Below are 25,738 nucleotides of genomic sequence, written 5' to 3'. Positions count from 1 at the left end.
GTGGAACGCTCATCTGGAAGCACTTGCAGATAAACTCAGCTCTGCCGCGTTCGCAATTGAAAAAGTAAGACAAATGACGGACGTTGACACTGCCCGACTAGTCTACCATAGCTATTTCCATAGTATTTTATCTTATGGAATGCTGCTATGGGGCAGTGCTTCAGATATAAATTCAATATTTATCCTCCAAAAAAGAGCCGTAAGATATATTTATAAACTAAGAGCGCGAGATTCTCTGCGAAATGTTTTCAAAGATGCAGGTATTATTACAGTTGCTTCCCAATTTATATACTATAACATTCTCTTTGTCCGACAAAATATACATTGTCATAGTAAACATAGTGACAATCATATGATAGAAACGAGAAATAAAGATAAGCTTGTTACACCAAGTTTTCGCCTCCAGAAAGTTAATAAATCCTTTATGGGTCTGAGTATACGTGTATATAATAAAATTCCGCAGTGTATTCTTAGTTTGCCACTACAAAAATTTAAAATATCTGTAAAAAAAATTCTAACAAGTAAAGCGTATTACACTGTTCAAGAATATCTAGAGGATAAGCATGTATGGAATTAATGTCTATTGAATGTAATGCAGGATAGCTGCCAGCTAATGTAATAGATTGTACCATTGATTTTGAAAAGAGCAACTGTTGAGTTTCTTGCCGGCTCTTCTCAGCAGAACTGCCTTCCGAACCGGTGGTAGCTTTTTGTTCATATGTTCATTCGACGATTCAAAAGTGCTTATAATAATTGCCTATTTGAATAAAGAATATTTTGAATTTGAATTTGAATTTGAATTTTTATATTGAACCATAAGGCCATTCGTAAACATTCTAGAATAAAAATGTTTGTCAATTGTAGAATACAGACTCTAAATTTGCCACGTATTAGAGAGTTCAACGCGCTATTTATCAACTTCTAGGTAATAAGTAGGTATAATTAAAAGAAAAAAAAGTAAGCAAGTAAAGTTGTATGTGTTAATTGTCCTGATTATAAATTTTACTGATCCTTTTATCACAAATTAAATTTAGATGATCTAGTCTGGTTTTCCAATAGTGAATTATAATCGACAAAAAATTTTGAAATTAGACTTCTATAATATTCACGGACGAGAGCTTTATTAAAAATACATTTTCGCAATTAAAATTTAATGTCTATACAGAGGAACTATACTAAATTATTTTATAATTGTATTTGGTTTTTCTATTAAAACGACAGGTTTAACACAATGAAACAATGGTGTGCCTGATATTATTTATTCATAATATATTTATTAGTCGAATATATTGCCATACCTACGTACATCGTAAAAAGTAGATAGAATCTTATTGCGTTTATAGTAAGTACAACATTAAATGATATAGGTAAAGTTATGTTTGTCTAAGAATGTAGGTACTACGGAATTGGATCTATAAATAGCTTCTATATCTTGTTTCGGCTTAAGACATATATTTATGTATGTATAAACGTTTAGAATGTCTTAACAAGTTTTCTATTTCTTTGTATTTACTCTTGTAAAAACTACAAAAAAAGCTTTTAAAAAGGAAATAAGCAGGAAAATAAATATTATTTCAAAATAAAATTTTACAATCGTTCTGCTCAAACATTTTTTAATGGTAGGAATGTAAATAGACGAAAATATCTACAGCATCCAAAATTAACTAAAATAACTTAATTTTTTACTCTATTTATAACTATCTACTACACTACTAACAATTATTATAGATATAATTATAATAAATTAATTTACAAACCACCGCACATACCTACATTTTATCTAAAGAGACAGTCGATTACGAGTCCTTATTTTATAATACTTTGTGCACTTTATTTGATATCGTTCACAGAAATTCACTTTTGCAATTCGTTATTATCTTTTTATCATTTATTACACTATCATATAATTGTTCGTGTATCACTATTTGCATTTAAGCGACTTCAAGGTCGGAGTCTTCAGAGTCGTCTGTGTAAGGGCGAGGAGTAGGTGGTGCAGGTGTAGGTCTCGAAGGCGGTGACAGTCGAGCCCTCGAGGGCAACATAGCGCGACCGCAAGCCCTCTCCTCTTGGAGCTTCCGTAGCCGCTCTTGCTCCTCACGTTTCTGCTTACGCCATTTTGCACGTCGGTTTTTAAACCATACCTGTAATAAGCAGTTAAGTTAATATACGTAATATAAAAAGTTTTTTTTATTATGTACCTACTATAAATATTTGTCCTATTGTAAATTGTAAGCTTTCTTTTAGGTACATTATATGAAAATGTGATTTGCCTTTTACGTAGTTTTTTTCATGAAAAATCTTTGCCAATAACATAGTTTTCCCCACATTTAGATTTCCCTTTATTTTGTTGGAATTTAAAATATTAATAAAATATTATGTTCGAATCCAACGCTTCATGTTAACCATTCACTCATAATATATGTAAATATTGATATAATCATTGCGTTAAGCCAGACACATTTGATAATTAATTATTTATATGTTAAGCCAATTGTAACTAATAATAGTAGTGAAATCTCAAACATAATAAAACTGAAAAATGAATGTCTGTCTGTGCATGAACATCCTTGAAACTGGACTAGATTGAACGGATTTCAATAAAACTTCTTTTATTGTATAACAGATTTTGAAAACTGGAGCATCTGATGTAGACCTACAACCGACCAGCTAAACTATAAAAAATGGCTTCTTAGTGGAAGCTGTTCAGCGTGATGAATATTTACCGACGATATACCTACAAAAATTCGGAACGTCTCACGGAGCCTTTCTGAGAACGCTCTTTACAAAAGTCTAAGTCTTCAAGACTTAAAGACTTGCAAATAACATAATAATAAAATAACATAAATATAATAAATAAAATAACACAAAAATGTTATTGATTTAAAATTAACAATAATCGAGCGAGATCAACTAAAATACTTTTATAATAATACCTATAGTAGTAAACATTATAGAACATTAAAGAATTCCATAATAATTTAAAACGCGCGGCCGCGCGTAGCCAAGTTTTTTTACAAACAAAACTGGCGAGCAGCATTGTGTGTTATTTTACACGAACCATTTGAAGCCACTTTTTACCTATTCGTAACTCAAAAACTATTCCATCTAAAGCTGTCATATTTGGCTCAAATATTTAGACCTCCTACCTGTATACGTGCATAAAATTTCATAAACACAGCTCAAACAGTTATTTAGATAATGACGTCCAAAAATCGTTAATTTTTAGGGGGGTGACTGACCTATAGACCTTAATGTTAACCAAGTTCCAGATGACCTGGAATGGTGAAATTTAGCATCCGGTTAAGTAATTGGGTGTATGTAAAGGAAAAAATCCGAAACTAGTATTTTTTTAACATTTTCTTATAATTTTTCAATAAATAGATTCAATTAGGAACATTTACTTATAGTGTAGCGCCTGCCAACAAAATAAGAGCAATGCATTATTTATATATATTTGCTTTTATTTATGTCACACGTTAGTAAATATTTTATTTGTTTTGTAGACTAACTTCACTATTACTTACGTAAGCCATCTAAAACAACACGATGCTTTCAAGTATATTTTAAGATAAGATATGTCTCCATTTGTAGCTGAAAATGCCTCTAATTTATGTCCTGAGAAAGCCTGCCATCATGTGGACTTCAAGGGCTTCACGTAAAAATATAAAAATATAATAAATGGATTAACATCCTTCATTATTATTTATTATAATTTAAACATATGTTTTAGTACTTATTATACTAAGAGTATTTGCATAGTCGATTAACGTATTTGATATTAAATTATTATTACAATATTTAAGTACTAAGTCCTATATAAGATCCTATAAGGGTTCTGTTTTATTGCTTTCGAGGTACAGAACCCTAAAACAGAAAAAAAATACACTAAAAAATAAATATAAAAAAAATAATTATATTGATAGAAATATATATAAAATTTAAGAATAATATACTATCTGTAAGGTCAGTCGTGGCACGGAGGCACAAAGTGTGACTGTTAAACCGACTGGTAGTGAGTTCGATTCCCACTCGAGGAAATGAAATATTTATTTAAACTTATATTTCCATTTCTTCGCTCTGGTGTCGAGGCAAGGCGCGGCGGAGAGTTCCGCGACTCAACACGCAATGCCTCCAGAATTCGATGGAAAGTGGGGTTACTGAGTGTATTAACACTAGGTTCCCTCTGTCTACTCTGCTGTGTGCGGGATACAGCGTGAAGCTGATTTTATTTTTAATTTGATATATTGTCAGCCTACCAGCTATCTTAACAGAAGTAATTATAAAGTAATTATTAACAGTAAAAATTTAAGTAATTGTTAATAAAAAAAATAAGAGAAAAAAAGAGAAAATTAAAAATTACTTAAACAAAATAATAAAAAATAAATAAATCCGCTTTACGATGTATCCCACACATAGCGGGGTAGAGAGAGGGAACCTACTGTTAAGACACTCAGTTCCCCTATTTCCATCGAACTCTGGAGGCATTGCGTGTTGAGTTATTCCAACAAAATAATAAAATTAGAAAAAAATATTAATTAATATATCAGATTTCTAAACGCAGCATACATTCATTACTTTCAAATCTGACAACTGTCATTTAATCAACAAAATAAAAACTATAGTCGAGATTCATAGATAAATATAATCTATATATTTTCATATATAATTAAACTAGTGGACCCGGACGCGGCTACGCCTGCTTCAACTATAAGAATATTTATTAAATATATTCATGAAATTATTTTCAATTCTTAATAGAATTAGTAAGAAAATATAAGCTCAAATAATCAAAAAGAATAATAAGTAGATACACATTATTAGAAAAAATTATCTGAGTTATTAAAATGAACTAACAAAAGGATTAAAAGTAACTAAAGGATAGTTATTTTTAATATTAGAAAAAGTACCTAAAGATTTCCGTACATGCGTACATAGATATCGACTCTACGAAATAACTAAACATTTCTCTCTATTAAGTAGGATAATTTTAGCGGGCAATATCAAATAAAATAAGAAAAGAACCAAAGTGTATTTTAAATTAATTATAAACAACAAATAAATTTCGAAAATGTATGAAAATTTATAAAACCGTCAACGTCATCTGCCCGTTCGCGTCGGTCATACTATGCCGCCCGCTAGGTGGCTAGGTCATTTGGAATCAGTGACATGTCCTTAATTATTTATTAGTATGTTATACAGTAAACTATAATTTCAATCTAGATAAAATGCTAAACGTGACTATTATATTTATTTTCATAAGGATGAATATCAAAACGTCGCGGTAGCGGTCGCGTAGCAACGACGGTTGTTATTAACATGGCAGAATAAATTGCATGTCAAATTAGAATGTACTTTAAAATATATTAGTATATATGTGTAATGTAATGTTATATAGCCTATAGCACTTCTGAAGAATGCAGCTTTCATACAAAACAAAAACAATGAAAATCGGACCAGTAGATCCAGAGATCTTAGCGTTCAAACAAACAAACAAACAAACAAACAAACAAACAAACAAACAAACAAACAAACAAACAAACAAACAAACAAACAAACAAACAAACTCTTCCGCTTTATTATATTAGTATAGATATCGTCTTAAGAGTAATAAAACATAATATTATTGACCATAATAAAAAAGTAAATATCTAATTATATTAGATATATTTTATTGTACGAAGCCGCTCATATTTTAATAGTTTTTTTGGCCTGGGTTTCATGATTTTACTGGTTTTAGGAACACTTGTGAAAACGGCAGAGAACGGAGTCGACCTTGGGATCATATCAATTCAGATTGGTACCGTCAGCACTTAATAAACTTATTGTTTATATTTTTTCCAAGACATGTTGAACAATGAGTCGTTCAATAGAATTGCTTGTGGTTGAAACAAGAACTTACACCGAATTGTTCCAATGCCTCCCGATGGGAGCTGTCTCTTCCATGCTATTGCATATTCTTCGTTTGAGCGTATTGATATACAACAAACTAATAAATTGCGCGAGACTATAGTAGAGTACGTATGTCGTAACTGGAATGATTTAAGTATCTACACTAGCGCTCGAAACGGGAATCCTTACTCTTCTAAAGAAGACATGCTTTGCTTAACTACGTACGGAGCTACTTCCGAAATAAAGGCTGCAGTAGATTTGTACAGTACTAGCGGACGCGCGCAGCTTCGCTTGCTTATTGCTTAGGGGTGAATTCTAATAAACTTTGAAACACGTGTTCAATAAAATATTTTTAAGAGTCTCAATTTCAAATTTTATAAAAATCAGTGGCGATTTAAAGATTTTTCTATATAAAATTTTAACCCCTTATTTACACCCCTAGGGGATGAATTAAAATAAACCACGAAACTTATGTTCAATGAAATATTTTTAAGAGTCTAAATTACAAATTTTATAACCCCTTTCAACCCCTTATTGGCACCCTTAGGGGAAGAATTCTAGAAAACCATGAAACATGTGTTCAATTAAATACTTTTAAGAGTCTGAATTTCAAATTTTATAAAAATTGGTGCCGATTTAAAAAAAAATCTATACAAACTTTCAACCCCTTATTTGCACCCTTAGAGGGAGAATTCTGGAAAACGATGAAACACGTGTTCAATTTAATACTTTTAAAAATCTAAATTTCAAATTTCATAAAAATCGGTGCCGATTTAATTTTTTTTCCATACAAACTTTGAATCCCTATTTCACCCCTTTAGGGTAAAAATTTTTCAAAATCCCTTCTTAGTGGATATCCAGATTACGAAAGTAAATATCTGTCCAAATTTCACGTTCCTACGCACAGCGGCTACGGCTGTGCGTGCGTCTTACCTCAGTCAGTGAGAACAAGTCCTTTTATATATATAGATATAGATAGAAGTGTATTATCACAATGGTGTCCTACTTGGTTTATTCGGCGAACAGAAATGTCCTATGAAGCCCTTACTCTAAACTATGTTTTAAAAAGAGCAACTCTTGAGTTTCTTGCCGTAGTAGCTTCCTATAGGAAAAGTACTTGTAATGGCCAAATTGAATAAAGAATATTTTGATTTTGATTACATTATAAACCTTTCTACTTATGATTTCTGTACAAAAAGTAATGATATCCCATCAAAAACATAAATGTAAAATGAAAGCCAAGTTCAGTAATAAAACATATGCTTTCAGCGATAAAAGAAGTGAGATGTAAATGTATGCCAAGTTCAATGGTCAGTCCTGAAATTTATTTTTAACAATATAAAATATTTTATAACAACTGAAAATGCCCATTCTTCTTACAACTTGGAGACTTTATTTATGTGTAATATCTGACTTGGCCAGTTTTCAAATTAATTTACATCGATATAAATAAATGTATTCAAATTCTATTCTATTCAGATTCTATTGTAAATTTATATGAAAACTGGCCAAGTCAGATATTACACATAAATAAAGTCTCCAAGTTGTAAGAAGAATGGGCATTTTCAGTTGTTATAAAATATTTTATATTGTTAAAAATAAATTTCAGGACTGACCATTGAACTTGGCATACATTTACATCTCACTTCTTTTATCGCTGAAAGCATATGTTTTATTACTGAACTTGGCTTTCATTTTACATTTATGTTTTTGATGGGATAGCTATATTACCAAAATTATTCACGTATAAAATTAGCATGTATATTATAAAAAAATCTTGTATGAATTTGAACGATTTCTAGTATTATATAGATATTTGAAAGGTTTCAAATGATTGTGTAGCGGTCAATGAAAACATTATAATACGACGTGTTATCCGCGGACAATTGTATGACCGGGCCCCATACAGACACGTCCGCGCTACTGAACTAACACCAGAAGTAAAAAAAGTGAATCATTTTTTCATTTACTGAATGAAATCAATAATGTTGCTAAGGATTAATACTTTCAAATTTCCACTCGACTTATTTCATTTAAGCGTTGAAATGATACCGGCTGCGGGTGGTCGCGGCGGCTTATGTTATCCGTCACAACAGTGAAAAGCGGCACCTTTAGTACATCCAATATAATTTTTGCTGCATTGAAATATATAACATCATGGTGCTATTAACCGACATCAATATTTTGTCTTTCATTTGATATTCATTTAAGATTATAAAGATAAGTATTTTTATTCGTATTTATTTAAAAAAACCTGTTCAAATGCGCGTCGGCCGTGCCCGCTATGAATTCCGTACTAATTTCGTGATTGTAGGTTTACGGGAACGTGACATAAGTTTGTAATGTTTTTTATATACCTATAAAGTTCCATTTGAGTCAGATTTTTATTGTAAGTTCTCACTTCTTACCAAATTTGATGAAACTCCCTCGGCACCCATTAATATCTCCCATCTCATGTATCTTAGATATTACTAGCTCCTCTAGACAATAGACTTAAGATCTATACTCTAAATAGACGACTATAGTACAGTTCTTCATAACTGTGAATACCTAAGTATAAAATGAATGTATGTAATTAATACGCATGGTTGTTAATACAACAGCATAACCTATAATTTCAGTATTTATGTTTTGTGTTTTTCGGACTTTAAATCGGAATAATTAAAGAAACTTGTGAGATGATGATAATTTGTCAGATTCACGCTTTTTCCCGCAATGCAATCCCGCAATGACCTAAATGTTAAGACTCCCCGTTTCTCACTTAGGCCTTTTTGAGATAATGCGTTTACAATGGCGGAACTGAACGCCGCGCTTTTTATACAACGACAAGATCACTACAGATCTGAAAATAACAAATTTTAGAAATAGTAACACTATACGCATTTAAAAGCTAATAAAAACTTAAATGTGCCGAGTTTAACAAAATTGGGCGGCTTAAAATTAAATCGTAAGCGATACCACCATTGTATAAGTTAATTGCATTACAAGTGTCGGTCGGTGGCTCAACAAAAGCCCTATTAACTTTCGGAAAATGAGTGAGAAGCTTTCGCACTCATCGAGCGGGTCGCTATTGTGCAGCGTTCAAGCGGGAAATATAGCCGCCACCGCCAGACCTTGGGGCGGCTCCTCAGACCACGACCAGGAGATCTCTTATCTCGTATTCGTTGATTGTACGTGAGGCCCCGCAACAACATTATTAACTTCCACCATGCTCTTTTGTATGCCATTCAATGTATGGCTTAACTCTTTCATTGTTTGCTTTCATTGAATACCGATTCATAGATTTTGATTTGTTTAAAACTACGTTTGCGTTACTGGTTCAATTGTAAATGGAATTATGAATTAGTAGTGAAGCTTAAACTTATTTCATTTTTCAAATATGTGCATTTGCTTTTCTAATTCATCTATGGACTATGAGTGTTTTGTTTCTACGGTGTTTTTAAAACGAACATGTTTCACAAAAATTCGACATTTTTACTTTTACGTATGATCCTTTCTATTTTAAAGGTTTTTTTTTCCAGATTCATGCTGTATCCCTAGGTGTTGGCATGTAGCAAGGAAGACACAAGGAGTCTAGTGCTCCGCTCCTCATTTTCCGCCGAATTCTGAAAGCATTGCGTGGCGAAACTCAACGCCGTGCCTCGACACCAGAGCGAAGAAATGAAAATATTAAATATTTCGTTTCCTCGAGTGGGAATCGACCCAACAACCTGTCGCGAGTCACGCGCCACGACTGGTTTCTTAAAGTACATGCAACATAATAATATAACGATTTCATTGTTTTAATGCCGTTATACAGTGGATTGCCAGATTGTATTACAGACGCTGTAGCGCTCCGAACATGCATACATAATTCGAAGCGCGTACACCAAAGGCAAACATTGCTTTATTGAAAGGCTAAACTGCATAGTAAATGTGTATAAGTTTCGCTTTTGTTCCGAATTAACTACATTGTATCATAAGCACTTAACCTGAAATTAAATTCTTTAAGCTCGTCTATACCGCATTTTTTTTTAAGTACGATGAAGAAGTTCTTATTTCTTTAGCTTTACACCTTGCACCTGGCATCTTGCAGGGTAGGCAGATGGAGCCTAGTGTTAAGACTCTCCGCTCCCCACTTTCCACCGAATTCTGGAGGCATTGCGTGTTAAGTCGAGGGACTCAATGCCGCGCTTTACTTCGACACCACAGCGAAGAAAATAAATATTAAAAATATTCAATATTTAATTTGTTCGAGTGGGAATCGTACCTACCCACAATCTGTCGTGCTTGCGCCAATCCTCTTCCCAACACACGGGATATCTCTATCTAAATTTTAGGGGAATTTACAAAATTTGAAAAGTATTGTCAACAAAACATTAATAATAATGACTGGAGGACTGGAACAAAGACTGGAAGTACCCTAGTACTGATACGATCCCAAAGCCAGGCTTTGACTCTAAAACCTAAATAAAATTTGGTTATAAAAAGGAATAATTATTTGACTTATTTCGTAAATTATCATATATAAAAATTAAGTATTATATTACACATATATCTAAGTATAACTTCAGAAAAGTTATTAATGTTGCATATACATAGAGGACACATCTAGTATAATCAGAGGTTAGTTATGGTTTGGGAAGACAAGCAGATGATGTGAGGGAAACATCGCTCCCGGCTATGGGAAGCACGCCCTGACGCCTGATATCCCTCACTTGATATATGCCGAAACACACTCGCTTTCACTTATTACAAGTATATTTGTTTTTTTATCTCATCTTGATTTAATTATTCTCTAATGGTTATTAAAATAAAGTTTCATTAGCTATGGAAACTTTTATAAAAATATTAGGTATTATGTAGTTACGAAATTTGGTAATTAAGAAGTTATCTATTGTAAATTGAAAGACGACAAGAAAATTTTACTTTTATCACAATATTTTCACCATACATCTTACATTTTCCGCTACACTCTTAGAGAAGTTTCATATCAAAATCCGATAATATTTTGAAATACCTACACAATACGAGTAGCTATATCCGAATTAACTTTGAGCCTGCAAATAATACACACATCCTAAATGTCATATTTTATTTTCAGGATGTGTTTCGTACCTGTGTAGCAGGGTAGGCAGAGAGAAACCAGTGTTACGATCAGCTACTCGCCTTAATTTTATTTATTTTATTTAGAGACACTGCATGCTATGTGGTGGAACTCAATGCCCTCTTTGTCTTGTTATAAGAGCTAAAAAATGAATACCACCACCACCACCAGACGTAACATCATCTTCTGCATATCGCATAAAATTACACGGTGATGCGGTAACTAAAAATTAATCATATTTTCATCCTACATAATGTTATCTATATCTTCCATAGATAAAGCTTAAATAATTATAATAATATTTTACGTTATTTAAGTGATTTATTTAATAGATGAAGCTATAGAGAAGCAAAATGAGCATCGTGTGAACCTGAGCGCTGTGTGGCGCGCTGTGGCGAGCCGAACCCGAACTTATTGTAATAATGTTGTTTGAGCAAACACCACCCCCCTCCCTCCGTTCCTCCGCCGCCCTGCGCCTTGTTTGAGATTACAATTACGGTTTTAGCAAACTGATTTATTAATGGACCGCCTGATCCGACTCTGATACTTTAATGTCGATTTAATTTACATTCGCTGTTGTTTTTTATTTTCTGATTAGTTCTAAAGTTTAATCGCTATACTGACCATGTATTTAATATTATATTTCGTTTATTAATATAGTTTTAATGTAATACCAATTAAATTAGAAAAATGTATTAACATATTTGTATAAAGCTTAATAATAAATATTCACTGTAAAGCCGTTTCTAAGCTCTCACACCTGTCAAACTCTGAGTCCCCATTAGCTGTGAAATGCATTAGTCAGTATTAAAGATGCCATCCGCGAATATAATTCCACAAAGGGCACTTCAAATCACACCCATCTCTCTTCAGTTAATGTCAAAACATTACTCCTCTCCGCGGCCGGAGGCTGAAAAATAACCCCCAGTCTCTGTCACTTCGTATCAATTACCGCGCGCAAACATCCGTGCCAGCACCTCGCCGCCGCCGTAAAGACCTATCTACACACAATGCGCCGACCGAATCCAAATTCAATTGTCAAAAGATTGCTTTAATAGTACCCAAATTTTAACGTAAATCAAAAAAGTATTCTGTCCCTGTTATTTTGAAGGAAAATAAGACTTATATTGGAATGTATAAATGTGATATTCGATAAGCCCGCGCACTAGGCGACCCCGGAGGGTCGTTCAACAAACATCGCGCTCCCCTAAACGTTATACTTTGAAAACAATAATTTGTATTGCGTATCGAACGCGTCTATAAATAATAGAGTGATACTTCACTTACAGCCAAGCTCGTGAACGAATGTTGTTTCAATTATGAATTTAATACTTACCCGAACAATTATGGTGATATAAAATAATTCATACTTGAATTGAACTGTTATTTATATGTATGCTTAATAAAATTTATTTTCTATTTTTTTTTTTTTTACTTTTTTGCTTAACTAACTCGAATATAGGTAGGTACTATCTACGTATACTTAACCGATTTCTTTTCTTCAAAAAGAAGGAGATTCTTTAATCGCTAGGTAACTTTTTTTTCAGTTAATTCACGGAGTAATACTGAGATAGCGGACAAATGCTTGCCTACCAAAAAAAAAAAGAAATAAAAAAAGAAAAAAAAAATAATAATAGTATGATAGGTATTATGTATCTGTATACATAATATACCCGTACCTATGTCGTAATTAAATGTCTCTTTTATTACAGTTATACAAGTGTCAGAGTATGCCACTGTGCTCTAGTATTTTTTTCCAGGATGGTAAAACTATTTCTTCCCTCTAAAGATTGTATTGATCCAGTAAGGAAGTAATATCTTTTATTATTGTTATAATTTTTACATGCTGAATTTAAACCAAAAACAGATTTGTGAAACGAAAGTTTAGTTCTTTAAACTTCTTGCTTCAGCTTTTGTGGTAGGTACCTCAAATCCTTCTCTGTTCAGTCATTTTTAACCTCAATATCCGTATTTAAAATTAATCCTCTATCGTATTTATATAATTTTAAAGAAAAAGAACATGTAAATATAAAATCACTAAACATATTTTAATAGTATATAATAATAATTTGTTGCATGGAATAGCTCCTTTTTCTTATCACTTGACACTTTCTCCGCTTACCGCCAGAATTTAAGTAATTTGATGTGAACTTAGTACGCATTATGTACCTATTACCAGGTATTATTAGTACACAGTGTACAGGTACGGTTATAATGGGTATTAAAAAAATCTATATTTTACATGAGTTACTTATATCCATATTGCATTGAAGACTGATTTCTAATATATCTCATAGGGGTTTGCTGTTAAAATAAATATTAATTTAACTGAGATGCCAAAAGGCCACAAAGCAAAACAAGGCTTCCTTTTTTCTTTGAATGTTGGTTGGCATAACTCATAACTAATAATGGATGTATCGATATAGTTTCACGACTATCATATCTAAATGTATTGAAGACAATTGAAAGATACGCGTTGTGTACGTTTCGTTTGACAATCAGAAAAGGGCAACAAGCGTGAAATGAAACGGGACAGAACTCTTTGATCAACGTCAACGAATCGTTGCTCGGTTCATAAAAGCGTTATTGCTTTCAGTCGACGGAAGCAAAAGACAAAATGGCGCCGCTTTATTACTTAGTAACACATTGCGAGCGTATCTCTTTTATTATAGCTACCTATTACGAGATAAGTCCTGCCGGTGCCGGGGGAGGCTGCATGCGACTAGGAAGCGCCGCCGGTCGCTCGCCGCTGGGCGGAGCGACACGCCCACTTTTTCTTGTTCATTGCTGTCTGGGAAATGCTTTGTCATTTTGCTATGCTTATGCTCTCTCGTTCGTTTCTTTTATACTGTTAAATTGAACTCCATGTGCCATTGTTTTTTGAAAGTATTTTTCCTATCCTTTGATATACGTAAGGATAAAATTTGACATAATAATATAATGCAATTTGATAAATTGAGATGTTTACAATTTTTTAAATTCAATTATTAAAATTTATTTTAACAAAATATAAGCCTCCAAAAAGATTACAAGTAGGTAAGATACGCTAATTCAAAGTAGATGGAGAAGAAAACATATAACATATTACATTATAGTAGCAAAAATTTTTTGTACATGTAATTGATAGATGGAAAAAATCGCAAAATTAAATCCATTCGAATTGCCTAATTTAGTTCTTAGTTATTGTTAATGAATACTGAAGTAAGTCCCAACATAGATATAATTGAAAGTTGAAATATTTATAATTCGGCTAGCTTTCTATTTTACTCAATATATCGTTACAAACGTATGTGATCTTATTATGATTTCATTAAGTGAAAACTCTGAAGCTCGAGTCAGATAAGTATAAGCTTTGGATTTAATAAGACAGCACTCGTGGTAAAGATCAACACTGCGTCTCTGACTACGTGGAACCCGGAGCGCCCGGAGCGCCCGGAGCGCCCGGAGCGCCCGGAGCGGCAGAGCGCGGCTCGCGCCTCACCGAGATTACACATCTCTTTAATAATTAATTGTGTAAAGAGTTGAGTCGCGTTGGCAGTGTCAAACAAAGAAATGCCACCCCTCATTGTCTTTTGGTTTGCAGAGAGCGATTCATCATATTAAACAATCAACGAAAAGTAACCAAATAATCTTGTTACTTGTTTATTTTATGTAAATTGGAGTCCCAGACTTGTATTTAATTAACTGTCTTATGATTTATGTATATTTAATCAGTTATATCAATTTATATGTACCTTAAATTCGAAAGCAATTCTAAGTATATAAACTTTACGGTATCATTTAGTACACATACCTACTTCTTATTATTTTTTGTCTTTTATTTTAATACTACATATAATTCGTTAGTAATTAAATTATGGCGATATAAAATAGAAATCGCTTCTTGTTCGAATATTAAAATAAATAGGTATAGGTAATATATGGATAAACAATGGAAAAACATCATTATTTTCAGATACAACGAAAAACTCGATTTTCAGTAAGTGTTGCCATGCCTAAACAAAAGCTCTTTAATAATGCAATTTCCAATTGCGGCTGTACAAATAGCGGGGAAACAAAGCCACATATATACGAGTATGTACCTACATATGAATACCCGACAAAACACGCTTTTTACAAATACACGTACCTACGTGATATTTGCAACTGTTGTGTAAAAGAAAATCGTATTCAATATACGTATATAATGTATTACGTAAGTATATTTTACACGTTCTAGATTCGGCATTGTACCTACCTATATACTTAATGTTAATTTAACATTAAAATCTAAAAGTCTTTACTTAACATTGCCCGCAAAATTGCTTTCTTATATTTTGAAGGAAGTTAGTAAATAATCTACGCCAGTTTAATTATGACTTGTTGTTATATAAATAAGTCCTATATAATTATGATAAAGTATACCTATATGGACATAGAGCAATGACATTAGTAATCGTCATTTTCAGGAAATAATCACAGATATTAAAAAATATATAAAGTTGAAAAAAATAATTATGATAAAAATAATTAAACACATTTTAAGTTACAATATATAATTTTCAGTGACTTAGAAATATTAAATTTTTATTCACATAAAATATGAAATTATATGAAAATTTGTTGTATTAACCAAGAATAGAAAATATCCAGTTATCGACTTCAATCAACTATCCATGGAAGTTTAGTCGAAGTTAAAGGTTATCGACATCAAAGCCGTAAGTAATCGACTATGACAGAACAGAATATATGGGTATAAGTTATTTTGTAATAAAATAATTTATTTGTATCTGTAGCTGATTTAAATTGAAAAAAATATTTATTAGATGTTAATATAAATTAAAAGGGATGTTGTCATAAAAGCTTTTTCTAGTTTCTTGACTTTTACCATCTATTCTATAAAGGATAGTTTTTTCTTAAATATGTAGAATCATTGGCAAAAAGTAATATAATTATATTATATGTACCTATATGTAGATTTAAATAATTGTTATTGATATCTGTCGATAAATTAAGAACAGTCGTATACAGGAACTAGTTATTGATAATCGTTATTTTGACCAAAATAATATACCTACCTTTGAATAATTTCAAAACGAAACTTGTTAAAAGATATTTTAGCAATTCATAAAATAAATCTAAAAAAAATGTTGTCACGGTAAAGAATAAGAATTTACACATTGCGCCTAATCTCTCAACATATACGTTAAGTATTGCGGATATTTTCATTATATATGTCCGTCTCTAACTTTCAATTCACCATCTTTAAAGAAAATAGCGAGAAAAAACATATTGTATTAAATGTCATTAAGATGTAGGTATGTATAATCAGCCTTGCCAGATGTTCCTATTTTGGCAGGACGTCTCGATTTTTAGCCCAAAAATAAACGTCCTGATTGGGACAGACATAGTCCCGCTTTTCAAGGATTATTCCACGGACTGTGAGAAACTTCTTTTATTACTATAAGATTTTAATTAGTTACGAATAATGTTACACAGAAATACAAATAAGTATATTTGTAAGTTACGACTTAAAATATATTTTATATAAATAATAGTAACAAATTTTAAAAAAATAAATAGGTACAAAGAGAAAGAAGTGTTCATAATTTATATTTATCATCATAATATTTTTTTTATTAATATTAAAGTCCAAATAATATGAATTTATAAAAGTAATAATAAAATTATAACAATAAATGGACACGACAAAATAATATTAAACTGGCATTAGGATAAGCTTTTTAATTAGTAAATTAGAATTTCCGTAACAAGAAATTTAAGGGCTTCGCAAAAGAATATCTTTTATCGATTACACAAGTCACGAGCCACGTAAATCGGAAAAACACCGTTATCCAGAGAGGAAAGCCTTAAAAGTGACCCTCATTAGCCTCATTGTTGTACTTTTATCGTCCCCGGCCCCTCGTCTCGGGCGAGCATAAATAAATCAAATTTAATTAACTCAGATTAATTTTCGCGGCGCCGGCTCACCCACCGAACGTTCCTTTTTATTCGCCCCGAGGTAAAATTTCCAGATCTCCGCTCGACTCGCTGTGATTTTTTATGGATTCTTTAATAAAAAGTTTACACTTATTAGTGTACTTTACTTGTCACTCTTACAACTCGACACGAGGCCGTAGAAATGCATTTAAATTAATTTTATTATTAGTGATCTTTTGACTCTGATCTTTAACATTTGACAAAAACCGTTAACAGATTGACGATAAACGTTAACTATGAAATATTATTTTATAGGCGTGTCAGGCTACATAATAAATTATGTACGAAAAATATAATAAATATTGATAAATATTTTGTAATTATTCAGATTAGCAGAAATAAAAAATATAGAAAAGTCTGGACTGGAGTTGAATTGATTATTCATTAAGGGTATTTTAAAAATTGAAATTATAATTAAAGTTTTATATTTTGCGTAACGTTAGAAAAAATGCGGCCATGTAAACATATGACGAATCGCTGTCTGGGTGGCGAAGGCGGGTTAGAGTGGATAGTACACACTCACCAACACCGGTAGCCTGCAAACATCTCGTGCTAACAGCCTGTAGCCGAATTCTGACCGGCCAGTTAGACTAGACAAATAATGGTATTACAGTTTACTTAAGACACAAGAGCCAAGTGCTCTGTGCTTCCAAACTATCTCTAAATGCGACTAAATTAATCAATATCTAAATTGTTTTTTTTTTCAAGTGGGGAACCGAGTGTCATAACACTAACTTGCCTCTGTCTACCCCGCTGTGTGCGGGATACAGCGTGAAGCTAAACAAATTTTACTATAATAATTAATTTTTAACATTAAACTTATATGTGTAAATTATATGTGTAATATGAAACAAAAAAATGCGTTTTTTTTGTTAATTATTTCAATTGCACCGGTATCAGTATAACAAAAAAAATGTATTTAATATGTTTGAGGTTAATATTGTTCAAAACTTTTCATTCTACTAATAAGTAGAATAAAAAAATAAGATTACAACTAAAAGAGGACACTAAACAGGATTTATTTTTTTTAAGAAGGCCACCCACATAATGTTAGCACACAAAGTGTCACGTCAGCTCTATTGACTAGAAGACCCCTTTACCTCTCTAAACTTTCCGCCTTGCCAATGTAATCTTATAGTCACTAAAAAACATTATCGAAACTGTACTTAGTAGGTAAATATTTTTTATATATGTATGCTCCTTTCAGTATTTGTGCCTTTATTTAAAGCGTGACTGTAAACGCAACTGGTTGTGGGTTCGATCCCCAATCAAAGAAATGAAACATTAATTTAAATTTATATTTTCATGCTTTCTGAATTCGGCGGAAAGTGGGGCACGGAGTGTCTTAACCCTGATACCCTATACCCTGATGTGTGCGCTGTGCGGGCAACAGCGTAAAGCTGATTTTAAGCTTTTAAAGATCTTGAAGTGGGACAACCTACCATTAATTTTGCATAGTTCCCATATTTTGTAAGATAGGAAGTTCCTAATATACTAATATGGACCAAGATCTATTAATTTTATACATTGCCGGTGGAATAACAGTTACTTTATATTATACAATCCCTAGGAATTTATAATTATTACCTCGTAAGATATTCTATAGATTGCCGAGGTATTGTATAAAATACCGAAATTAAAAGGATTGTCGGTAACGTATGTATCGATTGATTATTAAAATTAAATAACAAGTATTTTTTCACTTTCTAACTAATAAGAGATAAATAGTGTTTATTTACGAAATCCACTTGCATGTGCCCAGTAGTGCCTTGCCTGAGAAAAGGCAGTGGTGGGTGTACATCTCAATCCAAACGTAATCTTTACATATTCAATCAATTTAGTTAATATTCAAAGTTTTAAGTAAGTCGCATAAAATTAAATTTTACTTTTACACAACATTTAAGCACCACTTTACTGTTTTAAAGTATAGATAGTATTAGTAGTTTCTAGAAAGTTAAATAAATTTAGTTATTAAGAACTTCCAAAACTCAGAAAAATTAGGTGAAATCATAATTCCTATTCAGACAAAATTTCAGTGTTTCCCTCTTAAGGCCCCTCAGGAGAGAAATTTCCGAAAAGCCATTCTTATCTGACATATCACGTGATGACTGACTTTTTATTTTAAACTGACTTTAAAAATTTAAATGACATAAATGTAGATAGCGTGTGACTGTAATCGTGACCTTTTCCTGATAACAAAAAACGAGTGTCTTAACACTAGTTTATCTCAGCTTACCCTAATACATGTGGAATGAAGTACGAAGCAGAAAGGAAATACTTATGTAAGTTACATACCTCAACTCGTTCCTCCTTCAAGTCAACCCGCAGTGCAAGCTGCTCTCTAAGTACAACATCAGGATAATGTGTTTTATCGAAAGTACTTTCTAGTTGTTCTAACTGTTCTTCAGTGAAGATCGTGCGGTGACGCCGTTTACGTTTAGGCGGCGGCCCCGAGAGCCCCGCCAGCGCCGCCGCCGCGTACCCACCATATAGACCAGCGTAACTTCCAGCCTGCGTCACAGCACTTGAAACGCCTGTCGAAATAAATCATTTCATTTGCAAATGTTATATTAAATACCTAGGTACAGTACAAGAAGGCATAAATTAACCTTTAAGTAAATATATAATATATCTAAAAGTTTAAAAACAATAAGTTGGTAAGATTGTCGAAACTCCTTATGGGTGTTAAATCATAAATTGTGTAAGGATAGTGCGAATAAAGCTGGCGTAGTAGATATGCTTATTAAAATTTATTAACACCAGAAATATTTTCATTAACATTTATGTCAATGAAATAGGTAAATGTGTCAATCAATGTGTAATTATAAATTTCATTTAGTACTAATTTTCAGATTTATTCTATATTTTATCATTAAAATAAATGGTAATACATACCATGAAACATCCAATTTTAGTCAAAAACACAGCTATAATGCCGTAACAAAATAATCTATAATAACGTAATCTAAATTTTATAAAACATTTCCATTTTATAACAACGTAAAAGAGCTAACATTAAAACATTAAATATTAAATAAAATCAACGTGTCATGTACAATTGGAATTAACCTCCAGTAAGGTAGTCGAGCCGTGAATATCCGAGCTTAAGGCCCTATAAGCGCTCCCCAGACGCGGTCCAAACCACCCGAACAATTCAAAAATATTCATAAAGTTGCAAAGAAAAATGGAACATTTTGCATAGTTCCGGCCTCGGCAGCATAATACATTGTATTATTTCCGATAGAAATGTAAAAGCTTTTAAGGCCGACAGTGTATTTCTAAGGCGCTATCGGTGGTTTTCCACACACCGTCTTCGCATTTACGGGAGCGCCGCCCGCCTAAGCCGTATTGATTTAAAAATACTGGGGTACTCGTCATGTAGAGCAAATTCAAACAGATATTATATGTATATTGTTATGCGACCTCTTTTCTTATTTTAACCAATTTTGTTATTCCGGTTATAATGTTGCCATGTTGAATATGCTTTGAAAAAAATTGAGACGAATATTAAAACTAGTATCAATGAAAATATTATCTTCATATAGGTTTTTTTTTAAATATCATAAAATTTGTTAAACCAGTAAATTCAATCGACAGTAGTCTAGTAAACTTAAAAGAGATTTTTGTAATATATTTTCTATTATTTTTAATTTAGCGCATATAACATCTTTCGTTCGAGTTCCATTCCCACTTGAGGAAATGAAATATTTCATATTTTCTTGTCTTCGCTCTGGCAAAGACAAGGGGCAAAGCACAGCGTTGAGTTTCGCCACTCAATGCCTCTAGAAGTTCCCAGGTTCCCTCTGCCTACCCTGCTATGGGCGGAATACAGCGTGAAGATAAAAAGAGTTCTTAATTCAACCTAATCTTTTAGAATAGATATTAAGGCAGACAGTGACATTACTCTATTTATCTTTAGAATAGAGCGCATAACGTAGACTATAGACATAATTTATCATATACATAGATACTTACATTATTACCAATTATTTTACCATAATAGGTGAATTCTTATTTAAGAGAATGAATCACGAAGTTGGCAAATTATCCTAAACTAATCCAAACAAACTCAGCTACGTTGAATGTTATTCTTCGTGGTCGGGATTTTTGAAGCCCCGAAGATATTTTTAATTTTTAAAAGGTTTTCCAAGAGGAAAAAAAGACTTTAATTGGGATAAACCTTGTCTTCACCCCACGATAGCTCGCACGAGGGATGCCCCGAAGCGGCTTTCTCAGTTCTTAAGTCTGTAGGTATTGTAATTTTAAAGAGTAACTTAAACTAATACATGAAAAAAAATTATAATATTCAAAACTAGGCCTATATTCTTAATCTTAGACAAAAATGAAGTTAGATTAAAAAGTAGAAAAGTGTATTTTAATTACTTCAACGAAATAAGTGAAACTTTTACACTTATCCACTATACATATCCTATTCGTTATTTTTGGAGTTGGGGCCAATCTGGATACTTTTGTTATAAAATAAATGTTATTAACTTTGGTTCGGTGTTTTTGGAAGTGATATATAAATGTTATTTTTACCTCGGCTTGGCTAATTTACTCGTATAGGTATAAGACCACAACTGGAATATTAGCTTATGTTTATAGTCCATACAAAAAATAATCATCGAAATACATTCAGAATTGGCTAAGCATCCCATTATGATAACAAATTTAACATACTTTTTGAAGTCGAGAGCACTTTTTTGTATCTTTTGAAGATGACGGCGACCAATTTAATATACTTACAGCAGTATATATAGTATAAATAGTAAACAAACAGCGATGAGTCGATAGATAAATTTAGGCAAGTTTTTTTTGCTTCACGCTATATATAGATAGGCAGAGGGAATCTAGTTTTAAGGAATTCTAGTACCCATATTCCGCGTTATTTTAACATTAAAAACATTGAGTGGTAGAACTTAACGCCAGTTTGTGTCTAGTTTCTTAGTTTCTTGGCGAAATAAAAATAATTCATTGCACTCGAGTGGGAATCCAATACACAACCTTCGCGTTTACCGTCAGTAACTGTTCCAACTAATTATTACTCTACCTTACCTAAATGTGTCAAGAATAAGAGCTAGTAAATGTTCAGAATCATATAACTACCACAAAAAGTTATACATATATTTTTATATAAGGAACAAACACGTTCTGTGAGGAAGTGCCTAATTTTTTTAAATAGTAGGTTAAAAAAAAACACTATGCTCAAAGTTAAAATAGAGTCGTACGCGAGTGAATTTTACCCTTCGCAACTTATTTTATTCTTTTTTATTTTCACTACTATAGACAGAGTGATTAGAGGGGAAATATTTATATAACTTCCGGAAAAAATCATTCAGTAATTTTTTCGCTACGCTAAGCGCAGACCTAACAGTCAAGTCTGTATTTGTCAATTCTCTTCAAGAACCCAATCACAAATTCCTAAATATCTGGGGGGTGAAATGAATAGGTACCCATATACCACCGTTGATCCGTCGTTCGAGTTACACTCTGTATATAACTTAATACAATTTTACTATAGTAAAAACTCTATGCGCGACACAACATACCGTTAGATGTAAGAAAAAAGACAAAGGGGAAGAAATAAGGAACAACAAAATTGATAACGTAACTCGTGGCATTAAAAATTCTCTTTTAGAAATCAGTATAATAGGTAAGTGTGCTACAATCATGTATAAGAATACGATTGCAATTACTTTTGCTAAACAAATAATCTTATACATTAAGCAGGCGTCGCGGAGTAATAATGAAACTGAACTAAAATCATATTATTATAAAATATATCTACAATAGCACTAATAGATGCTTATACACTTTGAAAAAAAAAAGAAAGACATTAACAACATTTATATGAATGTTAATAAATAAAAATCAATGAATACCATGAAATACCTAGTAGGTAGGTACATTTTTACATGAAACTTTCCCACTTGATATCATCGTTCTTTAAAGTGTGGCGATTGATTGAATTAATATATTATTATATATATCTATTGTAAAAGAATAAAAGAAAAAAGATAATTTATGTAGACTTAAAGTTAAATGTCAATTAAGTATATAAGATTTGCTTGCTGTTTATGTAAGTAATTTAATCATCCTCTTATTTTATCACATTCATTAAATAGGCATCACTAGCATGATTCACAGATATTGTGAAACTGTTCTATAATATTGAGAGATATGGTCATGGTGGATTGCGATATTTTGTAGTCGGTAGGTATTATTTCATTTTAATAATTATTAATATACCTACTTGGTAATAAAATTCATACGTGTTTTAAAATCTATTAATAATCAAATACAAAATTATTGAGATTTTACTAAATGTCATTAAGCCAAATTCATGTCAAACTATTGTTCGTAGGAACAAATAAAAGGTTATATTACCTTTTATTCGTAGTTATAATAATATTTATTAGTCGTATATTATAATAATATTCGAGATAAAGCAATGTGAGGATACTTGATAATAAATTCGTATTACTAAATCAAAGACATTATTATAATTCTATGAAAGCTATTTGGCGTCTAATAGCACATAAGCTCGCTATATTTAAGTATATTAATTTGAATTGTATCAACATTCACAATTAACTAAATAAAATAGCTTCCTATATTTTGTGCTTTTGTAAGTATTTTTTTATAAACTTTGAAATTGAGCTTAATGTTTAAAGTAGTCCCCTATATAATCTGTGCTCTAGGTTAAATCCATGATTAACAATTCAAATTACTCTATATACAATCACCAGTGTGTGAGTGTACCAGTATGTATGTCACTTTTAATTCCTTTCACTAGTCACAACACATTTTAAACTATTTTCGGTACACTCGACATACTTACTTATATTTTTTTACAATTACATCTATAATCCTACTTATAATAAAATCGTAACAGACCGCTGTCGCTACGTGGAAAATAAGAAAAATTGTTATTAGTGGCATTTAATAACTTAATAGAACCTAAAAGTATTATTTTTAAAATGTTTGTCCGTGAGTTTGTTCACGCTGATTTCAGAAACGACTTAACCGATTAATTAATTGCAGTTTTCACTATTGTATGTTGGCAAGCTTTCCTTAACATATAAAAATAAAAATATATTAGTTTTAAATTATGTCATGTTAATCATATGTCATTTTAAAGAATATTGTTCGGCAAATTCAATATTCGCTGAAACTTTACTTTCTGATACAGATTAAATACCTGATAGATATATTTTTTTAAATCATATATTAGTCAATGAAAGTAGATAATGCAGATTAGTTAATTAATAATCATGTAGTTCGATAAGCCACGCGCAGGTTGCTAATTTTTAAATACAAGTTAAGCTAGCAAGCTATCTGAAAATGCAATTAACATATTAAATTAAATTGTCTTTCTATTTGATATCTACTTGGAAATACAGTCTTGTTACATACAATCTTGTTCTACGTATATTTTTTTTCCTTTTTATACTCGTACAACTTTCAAGTAGTGTTCTACTAGAGTTTCATTTGAAAAAAAAAGGCGTTGCATTTTCCAATAAACTTTTTGCTTAAAACTATCTTTACAAACGCTTTATCTTGCATTTTGTAAGCCTTCTGTAGGATTATAAGTTGTTTAAATCAATTTTCAATCTAAATTCAATCCAATGAACATGTTTTATTCGTATTCGTATTATTAACGTAGCTAAACCAATACATAGTATAAGTAATGCGTATAAATTAAATGACTTACCAAAGAAATCATGAGCTCTGTGAAACGGCGTATGAGCTAAATGATGTAGTTGTAGAGGCGGCACGGGTGGTGGCGGCCGCGGCGCGAGGATGCTGTCGATGGTGAACAGTGGCGGCGGCGGCCGGTCGGACAGCGCCCCGGCGCCGCCCGCGCCACCCAGCAGCAGCGCCGTGCTGAGCAGCGCGGGCGCGTCGCGCGCCCAGCCTGGTCCGCCCATGGCCCCGCGCGTGCTGTCCGCCACGCTGCCTCACCGTCGCACCACTCCGCACAGCTTATCTTTTACAACACCAACACTCATCGTATTCCTATCCAAATTCTTACGATCATTATTTGAACACTATAACACTAATCTGTATAATTTATTACGCTAAGCTTAAAGCTTAAACTGTGATGAACTTTTGTAAAGCGTCGACACCAGAAGGTTCGTTGTAAGTATCGCAAGTAATGATAGGATAATGAAATAGACGCGTGATGCGATTGCGACCAAATCGTTTTAGTGAGATGTCACGCAGTGATTCGAGTGTGGGTCGGACCGGCGCGGGAGCGAGGAGCGCGTGGGGCGAGCGGGTGTGGGGGCGCGCGGGGATGCGTGCCGGAGGCGTGCTGCGGGGCGTGCCGGGGCTCCGCCCCTCGTGCAGCTTAATGGATGTGACAATACGACGCTCCCAAATACTCACTAATAATAGTAATCTTTATCCCTTTGATGTCACTTTTGTACATACACGGTACGTAGGTATACTCGTATGTAATATATCTTTAATATCTAATGTAACTAGATTTGTTATAGTAACTTTATGTTACATGTTAATGTTATAAACAAATTTTAATTTATAATTTAAATATATTTCATTATATTACATTGATTTATATTAGTTTTTAAATAATCAGAGCAAGTAGTAACATAGAGCGCGAAAACTAGAGTGTTCTAACATCGTTAATACTAAAAAGCCAGAGAAAAAGCAAGAAAAGCGATGCTGTGGCCAGAGAATTTGATTCAGTCCACTCTACATACTCCGCCGAATATGATGTATAAATCTAAATAGCATGTCCATATTTGGTTATAACATTTA

The 25,738-nt window shown here is 32.4% G+C and overlaps 1 protein-coding gene and 1 long non-coding RNA gene across 2 annotated transcripts; one reads left to right on the top strand and one right to left on the bottom strand.

Annotated features, from left to right (window-relative positions):
- Positions 1–1,245: 1,245 nt before the first annotated feature.
- LOC146528862 (uncharacterized) lies at positions 1,246–25,208 on the bottom strand. The gene is made up of 3 exons (XM_085203930.1): positions 24,669–25,208; positions 19,250–19,488; positions 1,246–2,141 (listed from the first exon to the last, which is right to left on the bottom strand). Exons 1-3 carry the CDS (start codon positions 24,883–24,885, stop codon positions 1,932–1,934), a joined length of 666 nt encoding a protein of 221 aa, XP_085060056.1. The 5' UTR covers positions 24,886–25,208; the 3' UTR covers positions 1,246–1,931.
- On the top strand, positions 2,016–2,734 carry LOC146528863 (uncharacterized). The gene is made up of 2 exons (XR_014879134.1): positions 2,016–2,153; positions 2,624–2,734. It is a non-coding gene; the product is annotated as an uncharacterized LOC146528863 (long non-coding RNA).
- Positions 25,209–25,738: the final 530 nt, after the last annotated feature.

The sequence above is a fragment of the Heliconius melpomene genome, chromosome 19 (genome assembly GCF_056956725.1).
Source record: "Heliconius melpomene rosina isolate 202511_hmr_F chromosome 19, ASM5695672v1, whole genome shotgun sequence".
NCBI classification, from domain to species: domain Eukaryota; kingdom Metazoa; phylum Arthropoda; class Insecta; order Lepidoptera; family Nymphalidae; genus Heliconius; species Heliconius melpomene.
Note: the sequence above shows the minus strand (reverse complement) of the source record. Positions and strands in the feature narration are given on the sequence as shown.